This window comes from Macaca fascicularis, chromosome 11 (genome assembly GCF_037993035.2).
Source record: "Macaca fascicularis isolate 582-1 chromosome 11, T2T-MFA8v1.1".
Taxonomy (NCBI): Eukaryota; Metazoa; Chordata; class Mammalia; order Primates; family Cercopithecidae; genus Macaca; species Macaca fascicularis.
Genome location: NC_088385.1, coordinates 81,797,322 through 81,823,043, shown reverse-complemented (window position 1 = coordinate 81,823,043; position 25,722 = coordinate 81,797,322). Strand labels below are relative to the sequence as shown.

At 34.8% G+C, this 25,722-nt stretch overlaps 1 protein-coding gene across 2 annotated transcripts in view; it reads left to right on the top strand.

Annotated features, from left to right (window-relative positions):
* Positions 1-25,722, top strand: part of KCNC2 (potassium voltage-gated channel subfamily C member 2) — a 269,322-nt gene that overhangs the window by 212,060 nt on the left and 31,540 nt on the right. For both annotated transcript variants that reach the window (XM_074007438.1, XM_074007437.1), the window contains exon 3: positions 21,990-22,107. In XM_074007438.1, the coding sequence (XP_073863539.1) occupies positions 21,990-22,107 (118 nt within the window). The remainder of the gene's footprint in view (positions 1-21,989; positions 22,108-25,722) is intronic.

Genomic DNA, 25,722 nt, shown 5'->3' with positions numbered 1-25,722 from the left:
CAAACCAGACACAGGACAAATGCTACATGGTATAATTTATATGAGGAATCTAAGATAGCCAAACTCATAGAAGCAGAGTAGAATAGTAGTTGCCAAAAGCTAGGTCAAAGGGGGAAATGAGGAGGTATTAGACAAAGATTACAGAGAGTACAGAGTTTTGGCTATACAAAATGAACAAGTCCTAGCGATCTACTTTACAGCATACTTCCTATAGTTAACAATACTGTATTGTGTACTTAAAAATTTACCAAGTGTAGATCTTAAGCATTCTTATTAAACACACACACCCATAGAAACAAAATAAAGAAGGTAGAAGGAAATTTTTGAAGGTGATGGATAAGTTTATGTTATGAATTATAGTATAGTGATGCATTTACAAGTATAGACTTAATTTCCAAACTCATTGAGCTGTATATATTAAATATGTATCGCTTTTTGTATGTCAATGATACCTCAATAAAAAGTTTTTAAAAAGTAATAATAAAACACGCACTCACTTTCTGTTGTCTGGAACTCTGGTCTGGCAGTGGAATTACAAGTACTAAGATGAATAAATTGGGCTTACACAGTACTATATAGAGTTTCTGCATTAAATAGCGATGATCACAAAGGGTATACTTTTTAAACACGCCATTTTTCAAAGGACTACTTTAACTTTCAATTTGAGATTTATTCTCACTTCAATATCTTTATTCTGAAACTGAATAAAACCTGAAGGAACCAGACTCCTTAGATTAAGTGTCATTTTGTTTAAAAAAGCAACATTCATTAAATAATCAGATATCCTATTTTCTTGGCACCACAGAGAATAAATGCCAGGTATAAACCTAAGCCAGAAGCAAAAAGAGCTAAATAAAAAGTTTCAGTATGTTGCTTTTATAAAGGCAAAATCCAAACACCTTTATCTTTTGAAATTTCAATTTTAGGAAACAATATAAACTGCTGAAGTGATTGTAAACCTATTGTTCTTTAATACAACAGCTGGAACTTAAACAAAACAGAATTGGGAAGTAATTTGAATGGACTATGGAATGGATACTGTAAATACTATATTTTGAATATCTGAGATTTCATATGAAAAGGAAAAAAGGAAACAATTCAAAAACAATTATTCCAAAATGTCGATTATATTTTAATATGATTTTCAATTAATAATATGTTATTCACGTAAGCTTGATCAGAATGAATAAACATTGGAGTATTGATGTCTAAGGATCAGAGAGATGAATGACAATTTATTGCAAATTTTGTTGAGTATGTGGTGGCTTTAGTTCAGAGTATGGTAAAAATATTTATCGATTGCTTAGTATTTTATGAACACCCTTTAAAGTACTCAGGATACATTAGCGAACAAAAGAGACAAAGACTGTTTTCCACAAGAAAGCCGATGCTCTAGATTACTTATTTTAAAACTCTAAACATGAAATTTAAAAAAATTTCATATTGGCTCTATCAAAAATCAACAACTTGATGTTTTTCTGATACATTGATTTTTGTATTTCAATTAATTGACAAAAATCAAAATAACGTTTAATGCTCTAACCTGCTCAGGCAAAAAATGTAACATAGAGATAATATAAAATATTAAAAGATCGTATTCTACATTCTTTTTCACTTTAAGTAGATTTCTATTGTTGGAGCATAATTAAATAAAAGTCAGAGTTTTCTTATTTTATGATTTAATGATGAGATTTTAAAATCCAAGTTACTCTTAATTATTTTGACTCTTTTCCCTTAAATATTTTTCTGGTTTTTAGACAATGGAAAATATATGGCACTAGTAAGCATGGAAATTGTTCCAAATTTAAAACGGAGCATGTAACCCAAAATCAAATTTGTTTTATAATCCTCTGGGTAATATAACAAATACGGCAAAGTTGTTCTTCAAGGGTGTAAGCTTTCAGAATTGAAGCTCATATTCTAGCAATTGAAGTTAATTAAGCTTCAAATAATTGGAGGGCCATTCAATTCTGTAAATAAAAATGTAAGAAGTTGTACTTTTTAAAGAATGCAGATATTTTTATTTTATTTTATAATTTTTTTTTTGGATGACAATTCTAATTACAGTAGAAAACTTTGGATAATAATAAAACATCACTCACATTGTGTGGCATATATTTTTTCATGAAAACTAATTAAGGGATCTTGACCACTGAAATAATGTGGTATAAAGACAGGCAAAGTACTTATTTTCTAAAAACTCTATCTCAAGTTAGATAGATTGTTTAATGACTCAGAATGCTAAAAATGTGAGCCTGACAACTCCATTTTCAAATGCAGAATATGAAGAATATTGCTTTAGGCAGCAGTCTAGATGAGGTAATTGGACATCAAATAATTCTGTTGAAACATTTAATTAGGCATAATGGGTGTATTCAAATACAGGTAAAAACGCCTGACTTTTGGACTCTGGCAGAAATCAGAAATGACTTTCGGCCACTTCTATTTGGTCATAATATTCACCCGCATTTCTCCCTCTCCCTCTCTTTTTCCTATATTGTCTCTTTCCTCAGCTTAGCTGTAGCGTTAAGGTTATTATTAATATAGTACAGTATTTCCTTAAAGTAATTAAAGATAACTCACCTTATTTTTCATTGTATATCTACTCTTAGTGAATAGCTATTTTCCACAAATGGAATAAAACCGTGATTAGTTACTTGAACTTTCCATAAGAAAGGGTGAGAAGAGGCCAGATGCGGTTGCTCACGCCTGTAATCCCAGCACTTTGGGAGGCCGAGGTGGGTGGATCACGAAGTCAGGAGATCGAGACCATCCTGGCTAACACGGTGAAACCCCGTCTCTACTAAAAATTAGCCAGGTGTGGTGGCGGGCGCCTGTAGTCCCAGCTACTCGGGAAGCTGAGGCAGGAGAATGGCGCGAACCTGGGAGGCGGAGCTTGCACTGAGCCCAAGATTGTGCCACTGCACTCCAGCCTGGGCGACATAGCGAGACTCTGTCTCAAAAAAAAAAAATAAAATAAATAAAAATAAAAATAAAAATAAAAAAAGAAAGAAAGAAAGAAAGAAAGAAAAGAAAGGGTGAGAAGAGGAGATTCATAAATTTTTTTAACTAGGCTTTGTTTTTTTAAAATTTGGTCTGAATTTATTTCATTCTGATTCTCTGACATGTTACATTCTTATATAGACAACCAGACTAGAGAAAATATTCCTTAACATACTGTGTTTCTCTGGAAGATCTTTTTTTCCCAAAATACCTTTCTGAATCAACATCAGCTAAGGAATATATTCCATCCATGGTGGCAGTAGTTAATAAACAATAATAATAATTACATTTTTTAAAAACGTTAATTTGTTTTCCATTCTTTGTGTTTTCTATAAACTATATAGCATGACATTTCTTTATCACTGAAAAGGCAGTCCAAATATTTCTATTTTCTAGCTGTGTTATCAATATATGAATTATTTCAAATATATTTTATAATTATTTTCTTAGGTACCTAATTAGGGTAATGTTTTTGTGATAGTCCTTCAAGATAACGTATTTATAATAACCCTGTTTTCTATAAATAATATTTTGCTGGAGCATTTAGGACTTGGGATTTCAAAGACGAAAAAAATGATAACTGATTATTATCATTATTAACTTGAAAATGATTTATTCATTAAACCCTTATCCATGTTTCATAACTCAGAAATCCTATGTGTTGATGATATAACAAAGTATAAAAATTATAGATGTGGGCAAATACATGAAGTATGCACCATATACAACAGTGTCATAAATTAAAACTTAAATACTTAGTCTCTTAGTTACTTAAAAATCACACCTTTGAACATAAAAAACTTGGTTTTATACTTTCTCAAAAAGAAAAGATAAGAAAATTGAATAATGAACATTCTAGAGTGATGTTTAATTTTTTTAGGAAGATATTTAATTTTTTTAGGAGGGCACTTTCTCACACTCTGGAATCATCTCTCAGTATAAAAAATTGATAGTCTATTCATAACTTTGATGCTGTCTTTAGAAAAATAATTTAATACTTGATAGCTGCAAGTTATATTGAGTTGAATGATTTAAATTTAAAGCTTTGTGTCTTATATATAGAATTCTTATTTTCTCTTCTTCGTACTTGTCTTCTCCATCTTTTTCACACAGGTAGTATGAGTTAGGACGGTTTTACGACAAATGTGTCAGATGCTTATTATAAGCAGTGAGTTGAGTTTTACATTTGGGAGATTGCTGTTCATTTAGACAGATGAGAAGATAAACATTTGTCTTCTAATTAGTTGAGGAATACTTGGGAAGAAGAGACACTTTAGAAACGATAAGCAACAACAAAAATAAGGTATAGGTATAAGGCAGTCCTAGGAGATATCCTATAAACAGGCTTGGGATGATAATAAAGGCATAATCAAATTAATTTGACTCCAAATGGATATGGTTAGCAATGAGAGAAGAAAATCTGAAAATGGTTCAAAGCCTTTCCTCTATCTTCAAATCTAGCAGTATAGCATGTTTAAATATATATGGCCCTGAGCCCTCTTCTGTCTCCTTTCACTTTTATGGACTCTTGCCACTACATTGGATCTACCTGGATAATTCAGAGTAAATTCTTTATTTTAAGGAAAAACGAATAGCAAATTTATTACAATTGCAAACTTAATTCCCCTTTGTCATATAACGTAACAGATTCACAGGGTCCTGGATTATCACATAGACATCTACAGGGGCAAGGGCATTATTCTGCCTACCATAGCTTGGAAATCAATGGTGGGATGGGATCAACCACTGCACTTTACTTTATTCTGAGGAAGAAAAGCATTTGCAAAGTTGAGGAGACATTTTGGATAATCTTATAAAATATACTGCATAGGGACAATGATAGAGCCAGGAGACCAATAGAGATGAAACTGAGAATGCAATTAGAGACTGAACAAGGACTGTGTTTAAAAGCCAGGGACAAAGATAAAAGTTTATAGATACTATTAGATAAAAATAGAATTTAACAATCAAGTTTATTGAAACAACGTTAACCGTAAATTGTACGTTAATTAATAGAACCCTTAAAATTCGAGTTTTAGGCATAAAAATTTGCTTCCCACTTAATTTGTGTTACATTATTTGGATGCAGTTCATTTTATGATGGCACAGTCCTTATTAGAGATTCTTACCTAGGCCATATTGTATATCTAGCTCTCATTTCAATTTGGGACCTGGAAATTTAGCACTTAAATTTCCACAGGAATAGTCTAGGTAATGAATGTTTTAGAATAAAAATCTTTTACGTTATTCTTAAGCACTTCCCTTGCTTTGCCCTCTATAATTCTTGAAAGCAGTTGACACAGCAGGTTTAGTTCTTTCAAGTGAGTTTCAGATGGAGGGAAAAGCCCTAGTTTCCATTTTAGAGCTGGATCTTTGAGAATGATTAAGGTTTCAAGTGAATATCACAACTCATGAAAAAAATCACTGGCTGGAAAATAGGATCTGGAAATAGCAACAGCAGTAAAAGTAGATATGCTCTGGAGAATATACGTCATTAAATTAGTCAACATCTTAATTACATTTCCTTTCTCTGTCCAAGAGCTCGCTGGGAAATATCTTGTGACTGTCTTCATTGATTCCTAATGATAGAACTGTCAAAATCATATTTTTATGCGCTATGTTTTCTGGTGTGTGTGGAAGTGGGGTGGGTAATGGGAGAATGCGTAATGGGAGAAAGAAGTGTAGTGTCAGCTGGAATGTAAAATATTCAAAAACACTAGGTTCTGATGTACAAGTATTTGGTGTTTAAATTCAAAACTGAGAGAACCCAGAGCATTTATAATGATGATCTCTTTAAAGCTCCTGCAACAGCATATGTTATTGATTCCTCAATATTCTTAAGCATGTGAACTATTTTGTCTTTATTTCTGCATCTTTTTATCTTTCCTTTTTATTATTCATTTTGGGGCATGAACTCTCAACATGCAACCTCTTCAGCTCCTTGACCTCACTGCCAATGAGCTGCTTTTCCACTCTACCATTTCATTTATTTTGATTGAATACATCGCTGCACCTGTAAGTACCCTATCTTCAACCAGTAATTAAATCACATCACATTCTGATCTCAAACTTCTCCCATTTCAGCTACTTTTACATGTAATCTCATTGATATCTTATGTCTGCTGACTACCTTTCATGTTTTTCTTCTTCCCTGTCCTCAAATATCTCTATATTTAGTTAGAGTCTACTGTTCATATGTCAATACACTCTTGATAATGCTCTCAATTACCTGGTCTTTTTGCTACTTTGTCACATTCATTCAGCCAAACCCCATCTGTGACTCAGTCCAACTCCTTGCTCTCTCAGTGAACGAATGCATTTGATCAGCTAATTTCTATTGAAAAAATTCTCACAACATGGCAAAATGATTATCAAATTAAAATAGGTCTGAAAGTTCAATAATTATATTGCATTATATATGCATATGTGCAAAAAACTCCAAAACTTATATTTACAGTTTTGAAATTTCTGGACTCAAAAACTTTCGTCCAGCTGGGATTTCAATATTCCCTATTTGGATGTTTCAAAGGTAACTACAAGTCAACACCCCTAAACTCAGATTGACCCCCTTCACTTCAATCAATTTTTTTTTAGTGTTTCTAGCATCAACATCCAAGCCAGAAAATTAGGAATTATTTGTGACATTGCTTTCTCCTTTTCTCCAACATGGAGTTCAGTACTGTAAATTGACTTTATTTCCTAAGTATTTCCTAAGTCAGTCTTCTCTCTATCTCCACTTCTATTTCCCTGGCCCTGCTGTGTGGTCTGCTGTCTGCTGCAATAATCCCCAACCATTCTCCCCATATCCAATATTGCACCATTAAACCTTTTCTTCACACTACAACCACAGTATTTTATGGAATGTAGGTTTAGATATGTCACCTCTTGCTACAAAACCTACATATGTGCCGTTATTCATAAAACAAAAAAATATTTGACAGGGCCTACAGACAAGGCCTTCAAGGCTGATTCTACTTACCTCTGCAGCTGAATGTTTCTCCTTTCTTCCTGCAGCTTTCAGTGCTCTGGTTTCACTGACCATTTGACGAGGCTATAAGAGCTATATTCAGGCTGTTCTTATGCCTGAATGCTTCCTCCTTATTTTATCTTCCCCACCACTTTTAACTTTCTTCCTTATATATTCAATTCAGCTATTACTTTCTCAGAGCAATTTCCCTGCCATACACAAAAAAATAAATGCCAAATGTATAAGCTTAATAGTGTCAGCAGCTTTCTGACATAGTACTTATAATAGTTAATTTTATAACTTTTCATGCTTCTCAGATTAATTTATCATTTAATATATGGTAAGTTCACTAATGACAAGAAATATAATGGGTTTTAAATAAAAATCCTATAATACTAGTAGATTAGTCTGTTAATGTCATTCTTTAATCTCTTCCTGCAATTTGGAAGTACCAACTTGAATTTTGAGATTGTAATAAATAAAGGGTAAAAAGATGCCTTTGGTCACTGCCATATGACCAAATATTAAATCCATCTTGTGGTTTCTCCACCAAAAGATTCTGTTTATATTATTTACCTTTTAGTCATAACCGTTTTTGACCACTCCACTATATTAAAGAAAACAACAACAAAATTAAGAATATGCCCAATATCAGCATGACTAGACTGAGTTTTTACTTAAATTCCCATGAATGCCAGCTTCCCATCTACATTACTAGACTGCTATGTTGCATAGCTCTTCATTCTTTAGTGATTATTTGTTCCACTTCTGTTGAAACCAACTTCCTGAATTTTGGAAACTGTTAGAGTTATAACAGTCACCATTATATTATTTATTTATCACATCTCATCTGTTGCTTTTTCTGCATGCAATTTTCTTATATGTATACACAACACATATAATACATATATATAATTTTAATTTGGGGGGTACATATTGCAGAATTTTCTAATTTTCAACTTATTTTCAAACTTACTTTGTGCTTACATGTTCACCATTCAGATTTCTAACTCACCTTTTCTGTATATGAAGAACTGCATTTTGACTTTGCATAATTCTATATAGGTCAGTCAGTATACTCAGCTCTTATTCTGTGTGGCTTGTCCTGTGGATTTCTAAGAACAGATGGTGCCAAATATAAGGCTTTAGTCATTGTTCTTCATTCCCAGGAGTTATACTATGTACATTTTTTGTAATGCTAAAAATTTGCAAACCTCTCTGCTTAAAAATTTTGTTTAATTGTACCAACTTCCCATAGAAGGAGCTTGCATTATTATTATTATTACCCTATTTTATGGATAAGAAAATTAAGTTAAAAATATTTAGCAAAGTCAACCAAAGTCATATAGTTATTAATTGACAGAACTGAATGGCTTCTTATGATCCTTTTGATCTTTGAATTTGAAGTCTACTCCTCTTTCAATCACAATCTTTGCTTTCTGGTAACTCTTTGAAGTTCACACAGAAAAGATCACTTCATTGTGGGGTAGTTATAAAAAATATATCATAAATCCATATTTTTCTACTTGGAAGTCATTTTGAGAATGGCCAGCATGCAATGGGCCATTAAAGATAATAAAAGGAAAATAAATGTGCACAAGAAAAGGTCAGTCCTGCACAGTATATAACCACAAAGGAAAACTGACCTGCCTAAGCATGGTCAAATGTAGTCTCAAAATCATGCACATCAAAGTAATGGACTGTAGTCTCCTAGGAATTACATGGAAACTCTGAGAGAAGTAGACTATATAGCTAGGCATTATTTGAAACTATGAAGGTAATATTCTCTGGGTTTTCATCCTACAATTTCTCACAACAGGTTTTATTTGCAGAAATGTATCATGAAAATTACTTTATATATAAAATCAAGAGGTTATTAAGTATATCAGAACATAAGGATAGTGCTCTATGGAAGCAAATGTGCAATATAGCACCACAGATAATATTATTCTAATTACAAATGTAAGTCACTGAGTTGATTGCTAGAAAATTAGTTTGGGTCTTGGGATATATATATACACACACATATATATATATATTTTCTATGTATGCTTCTGTTTAAGGATGAAAGAAGTGGAAAAATTAGTCTTAGCTTGATTCTGAGAATTAAGAATAAGTTTTACTATATCTATGATAATTTGTATTTTATATTATTATACCATAAATATAACTAGATCTATGTTTTGGAGGTCACATATTTAGCTGTGTCATCTTTCACTCCTTATTTGTCAATTTATTTCACCAAGATTTCAGTGGGAGAAGATCTAGAAACAAGAGAATTTAAGACCCAATTTCTGTTTTCAAAAAATGACATGTTTTAGAAAGATATGCTGACATGAAATAGCTAAAGAAATGTTTCCAAATGTGGTTACATTCCCAAATGGGTGGTATAGGCATTCAGAATATCACAGAAATTCAGAAAAGGGAGCAATTAGCTAAGACTGGAATAGTCTGTTAGTATAGGTTGCTTAGTTGGCATAAACCATAATTACTTTTGCACCAACCTAATAGGATCTAATTTGCATTGTTGAGTTTGTGGGAAATAGAAGCCTCAGAATGAGGTGAGAAAAGCGTATCCTGTTCAGCAGGGGTATGTTTTGGCAAAACTATAATGTAGCAAAGTAAATCTAAGAAACATTTACAGATATACATAATCTAGAAGTAAAATGGGGGAAAAGGAGCATTTTGGACAAATATACAAATAAGAATGGCTGAATTCTTATGGATGTTATTCCAACAGCTTGCATGGAGAAACATTTTCTTGAATGTAGCTTTAATGTCAAACTGCAACATAGATAAGGCATATCTACTGAAAAAATAATTTGACTAAAGAGAGTACCTATAGTATGTGACTTTGTTTGACTAAAGCAGGTTAATGTAAGAAAAGGAGAGGTTGAGCATGTGACTAACTGGAGAGGGTATTAAAAGGCCTGACAATTGCAACTTTAAATAAATATGCTAGCAGACAAAATACAAATGTGAGCCACAGTGAGTTGACTCTACAACCTTTTCTGGACTGTGTAAGTCTTGAAATTAGGGGATGGTTTTTTATGGATGTCAGTATCCTTCACCCAACCTAACAGTATGATTGAATGAATAAATGAATGGCGATCACCTAACAACTGGTTCCTTTGTTGAATATGGCAGTAAAGCAATTCACTGCTTACAAAATATTCTTGGCTTATATGTGTATATATAAGTCATTCACAGATAATATGGCAATTAATAATTCGAGATGTTATGTGATTTGCTGAAAGTCAAAAAGTCCATAAGCGAAAAGGCTTGCTTTCAAACCAAAATCATCTGATTTTACATCCAGTGAATATCCCATTGCCTGTCCCCTTAAAGTCACTCTGATATAAGATGATGGTCAAGCCTCAAAAATTTGGAAATCTGCCAAGATTGGAGGTAAGATTGCTTTAGGGTAAAATAACCTCTATTTTGCCCCATTTATTTCAAGGAGCATTTTAGGGACTTTAAGCAGTATCCATTTGCAGAAATGCATTGCCTTTCTCCTTCAAATGTATAATCTATGTCCTCCCAGAATTCAAATCAATATGATGACCAAGTGATTCATCTCCCTATGTCTTAGTCACTTATAACTGTCACTTTGAGGAACACTTACTTCATTGCTCCTTCCTCATGTATCCTGGACATTCTGTGGTGCAAATTCTGTTAAAAATTATTTAAAATATTTTAAAATAGAACAGTACAAATAAATGTAGAGTCAGCCTACTTTTTTTTTTTTTTTTTTTTGAGATTGAATCTTGCTCTGTCGCCCAGGCTGGAGTGTAGTGCCACCATCTTGGTTCACTGCAACCTCCGCCTCTCAGGTTCAAGCAATTCTCTTGCCTCAGCCTCCCGAGTAGCTGGGATTACAGGTACCTACTACCACGCCTGGCTGGTTTTTGTATTTTTAGTAGAGACAGGGTTTCACTATGTTGGCCAAGCTGGTCTTGAACTCCTGACTTCTGGTGATCTGCTCACCTCGGTATCCCAAAATGCTGAGATTACAGGAGTAAGCCAACACACCTGGCAAGACTTTCTAATAGGTTGTTTTAATCTACCTAAAAACTAACACTTTACATCAAGGAAATAAAGTGAAAAAAGCTCTAAAAATGTGAGGGGGTTTACCGAGACTAATTATTTATGAGTTTTCTTTAGGATTTTTGTGTGAAAGAGCCTTTAAAAGTTACTCCATTTTCAGAATTATCAACTACAATTAAAACTTTTAGACACTTTTGTTTGTCTTGAAAGCTAGGGAAGCGGGAATAATCAGAGCACAGTCAAATTCAATGGAGATTTAGAGAAACTTTTCTTTGTCGTATGGACTTAATCAGTGAGTACTAAGTAAATGTTCAACAAAAATTACAATAATAAAAGCAATTATATGAAAACAAAGTTAGGAAAATATTTCCAATGAATATAGACTACATATTTTAATATAAATAAAACACTTAAAAGCAATATTTTAGAAGTTGACACAGACTTCATATAAATGATATATATTATCTTAAATTTATTTGGAGCAATTTTTATTAATTTCTTATAACCAAATCTATATGACAATTATCCTGAAAACATTCATCTGTAAGCAATGATTCTTCTTAGTGATCATGAAAGTTATTTATATGAATCCAAGACATTTTTTTCTAGTTCAGAACAGTAAAAAAGAAAAACCAACAATCGGGAATAGGAAATCAACAACAGTCACCGTAAGCAACTTTCTCACCTACCAGGGCTTATCTAACTCCTTAGGCCAACACATTTAAGTTTTTCTTTATTACATTAATTATAATACTCATAGTTAGTGTAATAGGATGTCTGATATCTATATTGCACCATCCGTGGTTTTAATCTTCTTTTCTTTAGGACCACTTCTTAGTTTGCAACATCAGGAAGTTTATTTTTAAAGATCAATATGAGACAACCAAGACACTGAGAACTGCAGGTGAATTAAGCAGCGTCACTTGAAATGTGCCATCATCAGAAACCTTAAACTGTCTTCCTATTTGTAGACAGGAAAATGTTCTTAAACCAATCAAGGAGCTGTGGCATTATGTACATCGATTGCAGCCGGGGAAGATGCCAGTTTGAACATATGCCCCAAAATAAAATGAAAACGGCAGTTTGTAAATGAAATGATACTAATAAATCTTAATGATAAGATGATAATAGGGATGCCTCTGAGGAACTCTAGGAAAGGTCACAATTGACTTATCATAATTAGAGATTTAAGGTGTTAAATAGTGACACTATCTGTCTAGGATTGTTATTGAAAAACTGTGCATTCAATAAGTATAGAAATAATACCTGTACTAGAACGTTTAGAAGTAGGGAGAAAAAGTTTGATTACTTGCATTTAAAAAAAGGAAAGCAGCTGAGACCCAATGTAAAGAACAGATTTGTTGCCAGTTGCATGAGACTACAGTCTGGATTCAGTCAGTAACCAAGAGCCTTGTGACCTTGGTGAACCATGCTGGCTCTTGGTTCTCTTCTCTGCTTTTCTTTCCCTCACCAGACTTTATCCCTGATGTTTCAGGCTTGGGAGCCATGTTTCAGTTAAGAGACAGAACGCACTCATGGCAATAACAAGAAGGTGTGTAATGTCTCAAAGTATAAAGAACATCATGTTCCTAGCTAAATGCTTATTAAAATTAAGAAGCTTATTGAACATCTACTAGGTAACAGCAATGTAATATTCTGGAAGTGATGGCAGTGGCAGCCTGTCTAGAGTGGCAGCTGCCATGATGCCAGCTGCAGCGGGCAGGTACAGCCAGCACTGCATGCTCCAGGGAGCTGGTGGGAGCCAGGAACAGGCAGGAGGAGCCCCACCTTCCCAGGCACAGCTGCAGCTGCCCACATCACAGCTGCGAATCCAGGCATCTCTGCACTCTCAGGGGCCTGGGAAGATCCCCCGTTACCCCTACAGGCTTGGAAGTGTCTGCTCCCACTGTTTGGCTTCTCTCCACTTCTAGCACCTGCTTTGATCTCAGAGCATGATTGGGGCCAAGTCTGATTGCTATCCCAGGCTGACCAGGTGTGCACACACTCAGAGAAGTATTAACACACCAACCCTCTGCCACCTTCGTCCCCTCCAGATTTTGGGCACCAACTAACACAAGAGGGAGGCCAAGGGCAGGGCTGAGGGCAGGTCATTGCTGGCCTGCAGGAGCCCCTTGGCATGAACAGCCTGAGTGCCATGAATGGCAGCAGGAGGCAGACAGGCTCCTGGGAAGAAGGGGGCAGGTCCCTATTGAAGCTCCATATTCAAGCCAGGGAGGGCCTGAAGCTTGGGGGCCAGGCTGCTAGTCCTGCAGACTGTAATGGGAACTTGTTGTGCTTTTTCCATGCCTGCCCATAGCTGCCCATGAACCAATCAGTGTACACTTTTTCCCCTCTGAGGCCCATAAAAGTGCTGGACTCACAGAGACTTAGGAAGACAACAGGATGGCCTGCTGCAGAGAGGACCTACCCAATCCAAGGTCTCCTCTCTACTGAGAGCTGAGGAGATGATAAGATGACCAGCTGGGGAGACGAGCTACCCACACCAGGTTCTCCTCTCTGCTGAGAGCTGAGCAAACATTGAGACTACTAGCTGTGAAGACGAGCTACCCACTCCAGGGTCTCCTCTCTGCTGAGAGCTGAACACTCATCGGGACACCCTGGCTGTGGACAAACGCCACACACTTCAAGTCTCCTCTGAGCTGTTCTATTGCTCAGTAAAGCTCCTCTTCACCTTGCTAACCCTCCACTTGTCAGCATACCTCATTCTTCCTGGGCACTGGACAAGAACTCAGGACCCACCAAATGGCATGGCTGAACACGCCCTTCGTAACACAAACAGGGCTGAAACACGCCCCTTGTTCGCCATGTTGTGGGTGATAAGAAGGAGAGAAGAGCTGCAGTCCTTCAGGGATCCCAGACCTAGGAGTTCCCCAAGCCAGGACTGTGACACCCTCTTTGGAGCTCTGTGATTCCTGGTGCCTTCAAGCTTCCGGGTGCCGCTGCATTCTCTAATGCCATCTGTGGAAGATACTTGTGGGATGCCTGCTTCATCTGCAGCCTCACAAGTAGTTGGCTCTTCTGCTAGAGCCTGGAGCTGCCCACCCCACACTACTGCTTCAACCCACCTCTCTCTTTCATGTTCCTGAAAAGAGTTATTATGTCATGTTTTATCATTTAAAAGTGATTGGGATTGTGATATATTGGGTATATGTCTCTTTTGTCTAAGGGAAGTGGCTAATACTAAGCTCCAAGTGAAATCACCCAGTGCTACCTGAGCATCCAATTTTTTAAGAAGAATAGAATTACACATTTTGCTTATGACATATCCCAAATTGTAATTGTTGATAAATAAGTCAATTTTTAAAATTGGGCTTATTTATTTATTATCAGGGCTAATATTTATTATCCCTGAGTGAAGAAGTCTGTCAGAAATATCCTGTCTGAAGGCCATGAGTTGGTAAAGGCAATGTAAATTTCTCAGCTTTTGAACTGAGAAGTGAGTAACAATTAGTTACATTGGATACACTAAGGTCCCAGCATCATCAAGTTCCAAGACCATCAAGAGTGAGCATGTTTTCTCCATGTGGCTTTTCCTCATAACTTGACTTGGTTTCAGACAAGTAGGTCCCTTCTCTCTGTATTTTGTATATGCTTTTCTGTTCATTGGCTCAAGTTCATCTGTTCCTTTAGAAAGTTGACGGCTTTATCTCTTTAGCATTGGGTTTGGCAGAGATAAGAAGGCAAAGTTTTGCTTGAACTAAAGCAAATGGAGAATATTACTTGTTCTTTTTTTTTTTTTTTTGAGACGGAGTCTCGCTCTGTCACCCGTGCTGGAGTGCAGTGGCCGGATCTCAGCTCACTGCAAGCTCCGCCTCCCGGGTTCACGCCATTCTCCTGCCTCAGCCTCCCGAGCCGCTGGGACTACAGGCGCCCGCCACCTCGCCCGGCTAGCTTTTTGTATTTTTTTAGTAGAGACGGGGTTTCACCGTGTTAGCCAGGATGGTCTCGATCTCCTGACCTTGTGATCCGCCCGTCTCAGCCTCCCAAAGTGCTGGGATTACAGGCTTGAGCCACCGCGCCCGGCTTGAGAATATTACTTGTTCTATGATGTTTAAAGCCCAGCCACGTAATCCACAATGAGTTGTGAATCATGTTAAGAAATTGAATTAAATAATCAAAAAATAACTGTACCTGAGCGAAAAACTAAATTCTGTTTTAAAATCATTTTTTTCAGGTTTGTTTTTAAGACCTTTGTTTATTTGGGCCAGGTGCAGTGGCTCATGTCTGTAATCCCAGCACTTTGGGAGGCCAAGGTGGGTGGATCACTTGAGGCCAGGAGTTTGACACCAGCCTGGCCAACATGGCAAACTTTGTCTCTACTAAAAATTCAAAAATTAACTGTGTGTGGTGGTACATGAGTGTAATTCCAGCTACTCAGGAGACTGAGGCATGAGAATCTCTTGAACCTGAGAGCTGTGATTATACCATTGTGCTCCAGCCTGAGCAACGGAGTGAGAAACTGTTTCAAAAAAACGTACACACACACAAGAAAACAAAAATCACGAAAATTTTCTTTATTGGTAAAAAGTTGCTAGGCAATCATTCTAAATCTATGCCTCTACTGCTTCTTACATACAAGCTAGAAAAATGAATTAACACGACTCAACTGTCATCCCCTTTGATTTTTCTTCTTAACCAAGGTATACGTGAATGTTAGCTAAAACCAATGTAACTATTGTTTGATTTACTTTTCTTGTCTTGAGAATAATTTTCATTCATTCATTCATTCATTCATTCATTCAGGTATGAATATATTGATGTAATAACCATGCATTTATTATGTGACTATTCCATGTCATAGTTTACATTATCAAATATTTAAAAATGCATCCCTACTTTAAGGAAGTTCACAATATAGTGGAGGAGATTCTGAGAAAGTTTACACACATACAAGCACACACTTGCTGTATACCGTATAACAAGTAATGAAGGAGATAAGAGAAGTGCATCTATCTTATATCTATCTCAATTCTGTTGGTCATTTTAGGATCATTTCTGACTGCTCCAAAGATAAGGAACAAGCTCATTCTATAATTTAGATGGATAGCTATACCAGTCTCACGCCAAAGATTCCACAGATGTGTCCAAGCTTAATCTATCATCTTAAATTTCCCTTACCTAAAACCAAACAAAGAAGCCCCTGTATTTTCTGCTAGCTTCTTTACTATCATGATTTTTAAAAATGTGTTAAAGCCTGAATCATTTCTTTTAAGAAGTTGAAATTGGGATGGGACTTAGAAATTCTAGGGAAGCCTTCTTTTCTTTTCTCTGCTGTTGCCTGAATTGAGGTTGGAATGTTTTAATACCAAATGATGTCAGGTGGAAGTGAACATTACTTTCTGAATCTAACTCTAGGGTGAACACCTCAACAAATGGGCCAAAGACTTAATTTGGCACTGATTCAGAAAATCCAGAATTTGTTGCTGTTCTAACCATGTCTCAGTGGGTGGAGGTGGTATGTATCAAACAGTTAAAAGGATAATCAAGAAAACAGACCATTTTACTGAAGGCAAGTTTATATTTTCTTTACACAAGGACTTATGTCACTTGGAGGGCCTGCATCATCATCTTTAGGATCTTTGATAATAGGCTGTGTTTCCTGCAACTCGGGAGAGTGACACTGTGGTTGTTTACTGTTCCCTGCTTAGATCTGAGGAACTGGAGCTGCCACCTGACAGAGTTGCTTTCTTTGTCCTACTTTTTCATTAACTCCAAGAAAGCTGTGTTCTTTATGCTATTCCCTTATTCATGGAGAGAAGCAGACATGATTAAATACTGCTTCAACATTTCCTCAACAATGAAATGTCTTTGCCCACTTCACTAAATTTGAGTCTGTTATTGTTTGCAAAGACCAGATACTACTTTCTTAGAATTTTTGAATACTCTCTTTTAAAAAGATTTTTAACCCCATAATCACTGACAACATTCCTTTTCTACCTATTTTTCATATTTAAAAAAGTTGGCAATATTGACAACTCATCTCTCATGAAATCTTGAACGTACATGTTAGGGCTGGGACTAGGGGCTGATAACACTTGTTTTAATATTATAAGAACACTGAGTGCTTTAATGGCATGGGATTTAAGACACCATAAAGAGTGTGTTACTTCCTGAGATGACGAGAATGAATTGCAAGAGGTTCCTGAACTTCCGTTACCCTCTGCAACATGAACTTCTTTGAGGAGTTCAACAGCTTGCTGTTTGAAATGCTCTGTTGATTCGGGAATTTAAATTTTGTAATAAGAGCTCCCAAGATGGCTATGCCATAAGTGAGAACAAAAATTAGAGGCTATAGAGATAGACTGGAATCTGAATTACTGTTTTCATTTGTTTTCCTGGAACTTATAAAATTTTACTGTGCAATGCCACAGTGAAATACCAAAAGGAACACTTTAACCCAAATGATTAGCTTTCCAGTTCCCCTGGGCCACGTGTTGTTTAATAAAATAAAGCAACAAAACAAAACAAAACAAACAAAAATATCCGCTACGCACTTTGTTGGCAACTTAGCACTTTTTTCCTTATAACCCACAGACTTAGTAGGAAGAGAATAGACATTAAGAGTAAGTGCATGTGAAATATTGAAAAGCAGTAAACATGAATCCTTTCTTTGCAAAGGACAGTCTCAGAAATGTTTTATCTGCTAATTCACTTAATTCAACAAATTACATCTACCATGTTTCCAGTGCTTTGTTTATCGATATAGTGGTAAACAAAATACACTGACTTCATGGACCATTAGGTAATATTTGTGAGAGGATGCAAATTGTATCGATAAGTATTTATATAGGTATCTCTTGCCTATGTATGTTACCTACTTACCTGTATGAGGTATATTTTCACAAATATTTATCAATTAGATCTTCTGTGTTGCTTATGAGTAATTCTCTCAATTATCTTGAAAGGTGTTCTGTTTATTTTTTTAGCTAATATACTTGTTTGTTTTTGAATTGACATGCAACTGACGTTAATTAACCAGGTTGCTGTCAAATAAGCATTTTAGCTGGGAAATTGTTCATTTGATTACCACCATTATTCAGTCTCCATAATTTTGCTTTTGCTATTGGTTGCTTGAAATTATCTTCCACAGATGATTACCATAATAATTGCTTCCTATTACTGAATATTACCATTATTCTAAATTTTAATTATTGTTGCTATGAACCACTTTGGAATATATGTTGAGGAGAAAGGCTTAGCAATACATTTTTTTAATCCTAATTTTTTTTTCTTTTTCTTTTTTTTTTTGAGATGGAGTTTCACTCTTGTTGCCCAGGCTGGAGTGCAATGGCGCAATCTTGGCTCACTGCAACCTCTGCCTCCCGGGTTCAAGTGATTCTCCTGTCTCAGCCTCCCAGGTAGCTGGCATGCGCCACCACGCCTGGCTAATTTTGTACTTTTAGTAGAGATGGGGTTTCACCATGTTGGCCAGGCTGCTCTCAAACTCCCAACCTCAGGTAATCTGCCTGCCTCTGCCTCCCAAAGTGCTGGGATTATAGGCATTAGCCACTGTACCTGTCCTAAAATATTTTTAATATCCTAAAATTGTTTGTTGGTAAAACTCTCTTAATATTTTTCAGAGACAGATTTAAATATGTATTTTTGTAAGATGTATACATCTTTTAGATATTAATTGTACATGCTTCAACACATCACACAATTTTTACAAAGTGCTAGTGATGAGCAAGTTGCACATCCATAACTTAAGAGTTACCAAAATGGAAGTAGCAACAACTGCCCATTCTACTTTTTGAAATATATTAATAAATTCTGTAACTATTTCATTAGGTCACGAAGTATATTTATTAGAATAACATATATATATATATACACACACACACACACACACACATATATATATGTGAAAGTACCATTTTTTTAGTGTTCTGCCACAAGATTCAGAGATATTTGTAATTAGATTTATCTTGTGTGTATGTGGGTGAGACACTTGTCACAAACCACAGGATCCCTATCCAGGTAGAGTTCATGGCCTTATTCATCTCAAAAATCACTGTCATTGAGCAAAACCCCAATATTCCTTGAAGCTTCATAGCAATGTTCCTGACACATTTGGGTATAACGAAGGAAATTTATTAAATAATGATATACAAAAAACTATTTCATCAGCATCATTTTAGTTCCTAGACTATATCTGTAATCATATACATAAGCAACACATATTGAAGAAACTTGATTTACTTTAAATAAATGTATTTCCTTGTTTAGGCATTTTAAGAAGTATAAGATTACTGTCAAGAGTTGCCAACAGCAATTCAAGACATGGTTTATTGAAGTTACTTCCTCTAACTTTAATAATTCCAAGTCAATAGCAATTTTATCCCTTCAAGTTAATAATTTTTATTAGTAATTTTGCTATTATTCTAAAGATAGCTCTCTTTATATTGTGCTGAAAGTAACTCTGATTTATTCTTCTTTACTTCTTTGGGTGTTCTGTATGAAATGTTCTAAACCGAAATACTTAGAATTTCTGCTTCAAATACATGCTAGCTCCTTCCTTCCCTTCCCTTCCTCCTTTCCTCCCTCCTTCCCTTCCCTTTCCTTTTCCTCCCCTCCTTCCTTTCCTTCCTTTCCTTCCCTTTCTTCCCTCTCTTCCCTCCCTTCCCTCCCTTCTCTTCCCTTCCCTTTCCTTCCCTTCCCTTCCTTCCCTCTGTTCTGTCTTTCATCATCTTACTCCCTTCTCTCTCTCTCTTTTGAGATATGTAATACTTTAACAACTTACTGGTTTTGACTCTTAGGTTTCTATTTACATTTAACAATTACCTATATATTTAGTGAAAGAAATACATGCTTTGGATCATATTAATAGAACCCTGGGTTATTCTTGTAGCTTTGCTGCTACTATTCATGTGATCTTGGACAAGTTTATACAGTTTTTATTTAACTTTTTTCCAGTTTGCCCTGAGAATACTTGCCAGCAGTGCTCGTGGCTACAGCATTTATCCCAAGTAAACTTTGACACGAAATATCTTGCTTTTGTTATTATTTTCACATCACTCTAGTATACTGACTTTGGAAACAAAAGACATTCTACTTATAGCATTCTGTTTTTAGTAGTGGTATTAGTGGTATTTCCATTTAGAAAATATAGCAATTCTTGATCACTGAAAATATCAAATCCTAGAAAATGTAGCATTCCTACATGTGATGTTAGCATCGTTCTAGAACAGTTGTTGGCCAAAGATTCATTTGATGAATCTTATCTTTCCAAAATAGATGATTCTTATGATTCAGACAATTCTAATGTTAGTTCTGTTTAGAAATAACTACAAGAACAGTTTTTATATTTTAATTTCACATTGATAATCAGTCAGATTTGCTTCAGCCTCAGAGTGTGTTTATGTAAAATTATACACGAGTTGAACATTTTTTTCTAAATGGGAAAGTTAATCATGTACAAAAAAGGCATAGTAATAATTGTTTCTTTGAGTTATGATTAAAATTAGCATTTTTAAAATTATTAGTTTCATAAAGATACACAGTAAATGTTACTTCTATTTATCTTGTATGATATAGATGACATTATAGTAAGCAAAGAAAAACCTTTGCTTATAGTTAGTCATGTATAGGACCTAAGTACATAAGTAATATATATTAAACTCAGATCATGTGTAGTGAATGTTTCTTGCAATGTATCATGGAGGTTCAAAGCAAAAAATTATTTTTTTTGTCAAAGAGAATTAAGAAAGGCTCCATGGAGGAAGTTACTTTTGAGACAGACTTCAAATAATGAGTAGACTGGGGCTAAAGAGAAATAGTTAAAGTTGAATTAGGGAAAATTTTATTTGAGTTAGTGATAGCATCAAGAAATTCTGAGAAATTATAATCATTAAAAAAATACAGAAGGCAGTTCAGCTGCCATAGTTCCTCTATAACATGTTGGGAAATAGTGGGGAATAACTTTAGAAAGTTAGTTTTAGGTCATGTTATACAGAGCCTTGAACTTCAGTTTTTAAAATTTTCAAATTCCAATGTCTTAATTTTTTCTTTTACTTTTTCTCCAATTTGAATATTCCTGAATGAATCAGTGAAGTCAGAGTTTACTTGATCTTGCTGATAATGAAGAGTTAACTTTTCCAAACTAAACAATCTGCTTCCAATTTCCAGTTAATAAACTTTTGAAGTGAATGTACAAAATAACAAATGTTTATATTTTAAATCAATTTTAGACAAGAAAGAAAAATATTTATTTTTTAACACACCAACATAATTATGGTTTTTGATACTCTCAGTTCCTTTATGTATCTGTTTTGTTGTTTGTTTTTGTTTCGTTTTTGTTTTTGTTTTTGTTTTCAGGCAGAACTATATTTCTTTGGCCAGAAGACTTCCTTTAAAGTATGTTGTAGTTCAAATGTATTAGCTAGGAATACTCTTGACATTTTTTTCTTTTTTCTTGTTCTTTTTGTGGAAAGTTTCTTTATTTCATTGTAATTTCTTTTTCTTTCTCTCTCTCTTTTCTTTTCTTGTTTTCCTTCTGTCCCTCCCTCCTTTCTCCTTTCTTTCTTTCTCTTTCTTTCTTTCTTTCTTTCTTTCTTTCTTTCTTTCTTTCTTTCTTTCTTTCTTTCTTTCTTTCTTTCTTTCTTTCCTTTCTTTCTTTATCTTTCTTTCTTTCTCTTTCTTTCTTTCTCTTTTTCTTTCTTTTCTTTCTCTTTCCTCTTTTTCTTTCTTCCCATCTTTTTCTTTTTCCATCCTTCCTCCTCTCCCTCCCTCCTTCCCTCCCTTCCTCCTTTCCCTCCCTCCTTCCCTCCCTCCCTCCCTCCCTCCCTCTCTCCCTTCCTTCCTTCCTTCCTTCCTTCCTTCCTTCCTTCCTTCCTTCCTTCCTTCCTTCCTTCCTTCCTTCCTTCCTTCCTTCCTTCCTTCCTTCCTTCCCTCCTTCCTCTCTTTCTTCTTTCTTTCTTTCTCTTTTTTCTTTCTTTCTTCTCTCTTTTGACAGGGTCTCCCTTTTTCACCTCCACTGGAGTATAGTGGCAGAACTACAGCTCACTGCAGCTTTGACTTCTTGGCCTCAAGCCTTCCTCTTACCTCAGCCTCAAGAGTAGGTAAGACTACAGGTAAGCACCACCACACCTGGCTAATTTTTAAATTTTTGTAGAGATGGTGTCCCATTATGTTGCCAGGCTGGTCTCCAACTCCTGGGCTCAAGCAATCCTCCATCTCAGCTTCCTAAAGTGCTAGGATTACAGGTGTCAATGATCATGCCTGGTCTGAGTTTCATTTACGCATATATCTTTTTTAGATATGGAATTCTAATTTGACAGATTACTTTTTGGCAGCATTTAAAAAATTCTTTTTTTTCTGGTTTATACTGTTTCTGAAGTTGACAGAATTATAATTCTTGTTCATCTAAATAAATATAAAATTTTCTGGTGGTCATTTTTTTCAATTTTTTAATGTTTCTCCTCTCCAACCATATGTATTTTAAACTGCTTGATATTGTCCTACATGCCACCTAGGCTCCATTGATTTGTTAAAGTCTTTTCTCTCTCAGGTTTGGGTTGGATAGTGTTTTATTTTCTCTGTATTATCTAATCTGATATTAAATCTATCTTGTAAATTTTTTTATATATTACATTTTTCATCTCTAGAAGTTCCATTTGGGTCTTTTTAAATATCTTTTGCTTCTCTTCTCATTATAAGCATTTTTGTGGATCAACTTACTTTTTTGAGAATTTTAACCTTTGTTAGGACACATAGAATAGCTGTAACTTCTAATGCTACTTTACTGCTAAGGTGTAATTTCTGGAGTTTCTAATGAACACTTAGATGTTTATCAGAGTTTCTTCTCTCTAGCTGCTTAAAATTTGGGCATCTCTCCATCCTCTGAGAGCTTTGGGAGTATTGAGTTTACAGTTCCATGGTACGTTTTTGGTGTGCTTCAGTGAGGTTAACCTTGAGCATACACAGGTTATTATTCTTCCAAAGACTCAGGTAACCCCTATTCAAATTCCTGGAACTTTCTTCTCTGCGTATTTCTCTCCTCTGCATTTCTCTACTTTACACAATAGCTGCTTCGGCCTCGTCACAAAATTGATTCGGTATATCCTAAATTTAGTGATACAACTGTGCTCTGCTTGGATTCCTTTTGCATGCCGTGTGTTCAAGAATGTGGCTTTAGACAGAAAGACAGCATGAATATCATGGTTTCTTCATGTGTTTCCTCTTTTCTCCAGAATGTTTGAAGTATTGTTTCATATTTTATCCAGGTTAGTTGTTAATAGCAAAGATGCAATTTCCCTATCATAGCCAAAGTGCAAAATAGTTATTTTCTTTTTAAAAATTAAATTGTTTTCCATACTGTTGTTTCTATTTATGTGGTTGCATTTTTAAAAGGTGAAGCTATTTGGAATTATTTTTCTTTGGAATTTTTTTTTCATTTTGAAGCAGATCAAACCCAAGTCTTTAGTATTATTTTGGCATAAAATATTTCAGAATGAAGACAAATTTTGTTCTTTTCAATGCTATTTATAAGAATACTGTTGTACCCATTGAAACTGTTCCCCTGACTAAGGATACTATTTATATGAAAGTCATTATCTCAAAACTAAGAATGGAAGAATGGAGGATGTTGGTTAACAATACTGGAAAATTAGAAATACTTACATTATTTCATATTTGTCCACAAAATACCCACTAAATAGTTATGTTTTCAGTACCAGATTTCACAGATTGTTTATTTTAACTGAAAATGCATTTTTTCTTAAGGAGTTTTGGAATTGATTTAAAAATCTTTGTTTGTCCATAGACAATATCCTGCAACAATAGGTGAAGAAAGGAAAAATTCATCTTTCTTGGTAGACTGAAGTTAGTCATTTATTGGCAAACGTTTTTTAGAAAAGATATAAAATTTTTGAAACTTAATTAAAATATATAATAAGACTATGATAATTCGAAAAGGTGAAGAAAATGGTAATTTTTAAAAATAGCTAATACAAATTAGCTTAGAGTTTTCTTTTTTTTTTCAATTTGCACAAACTATAAAGATCTTTTAAATGAAGCTATACAAACTAACATAAATTCTTATCTAAGCGTGAAAACTTAATGTACTAGTTAAACACAGATTCTTATGTCACACTTTAGGGTAAAACCTAAAGGCTTTTATCAAAAAAGACTTTTCTTCCTGGTTTAGATTTGATTTATACTAGACTCTTCAGTGTCACTGCAATCAAACATCTGAGAAGAATCTCTTTCTTGGCCTAAACAGTTAACATAGAAAGATTTTTTTCTAAATTGGTGAGTATAGAGAAATAAATTCTTCTTCCAAATAATGAAGGTCCTTTCCTACTTGCCTTCTTACAAAGTGGATCTAAATAATACAGAACATTTTCATTTAGAATCTCAAGATTATGAAATAATTACTCATTATGAAACAAACAATGACTTAGTGTCAAATCTTTTGGGGATAAAATTTTGTGAAATAAAAACTGTGCTAGGACTATAAAATTAAGGCTGTTAAACTTTAAAGAAAAGCATTACATAACATAACATTGTTTTCTATGGATAGTGACTGTTTTAGGTTTGTTGGGAAAGAAAATTAAACAGATTATTAAAAAATCTGAGACTACTATTGGATGCTTGGTACTTAGACATTGAAGAAATTGCATTTTGCATTCCTTTGTTATGTCACTGTATCATTTTTGTTTTTGCAAGAATATTTGGTAGGTGAGCCTGAGTTAAAAGCCATTGCTGTAGGTTTCAGCACAGCTATAATTTATAAGATATTTGCCAAGATTCGTGTCCGTGGCCTGGATCTGTCATAAAATGAGTGCATGACAAAACCTGACTACTTCTGACATGTCCAGCATACATTTTAAGCAAACAACTTTTCTCAGTTTGCTCTAAATAGGGACCAACCAAGCCATCCTAAAATAACATAAGGGAACTTTTGCATTGTAAAGAGAGGGAATGGACTGAAGAACCTAGGCCCTTATTCAGGTGTATTTAGGATTTGTCTTAGAAGAATTCCTATTACACAAGGTCCCTTTCAAAAATACACACTTCATTAGCTTCTTGATGCTATTATCTAGGCCAGAATTCAGTGTAGAATTCTGCAAAATCATAGTATTATGGAGTTAGCAAAAATCATAGTATTATGACTTAGCAAAAATCATAGTATTATGGAGTTTTTGAAATACTAAAAATGAGAACATTGATCACAGAACAAATAAGGGTGATTAATACTTTAAGAAATTACACATAATTAGTTGTACTTAATCTAAAGACAAATTTAAAAATACATATATTCTGCCTCTTTCTATCCAACAGTAAGCTTCTTGAGGAGAGGGATTATTTCTTCTTTATTTTATAATTCTAGCACCCACCATGACTGCTACTGCTTCAGTGATTTTTAGTAAATAATTAATGAATGAAGAAAAGCCTAAATTCTTTCAGTACTAAGGACTGTGGATGTTTTCGCCATGAAATGAGAGTACTGGGATCACTATCAGTTGATTACTGTTTTTTATGGATTATTTGAAGGTGACATAACTATTGTTTGGAACCCTGATAAAAGATGATCATATCCCATACCCATAAACTAATTCTTATACCACTTGAAACTCTTCCTTTACTCTCATCAACTCCAACCCCTCAAAAAAGTGTCTCAGTCACATCTGTTCTCAGGGAAATTTGTTCCCTTCATTCTTCAGTCTCATCACAGAACATATCAC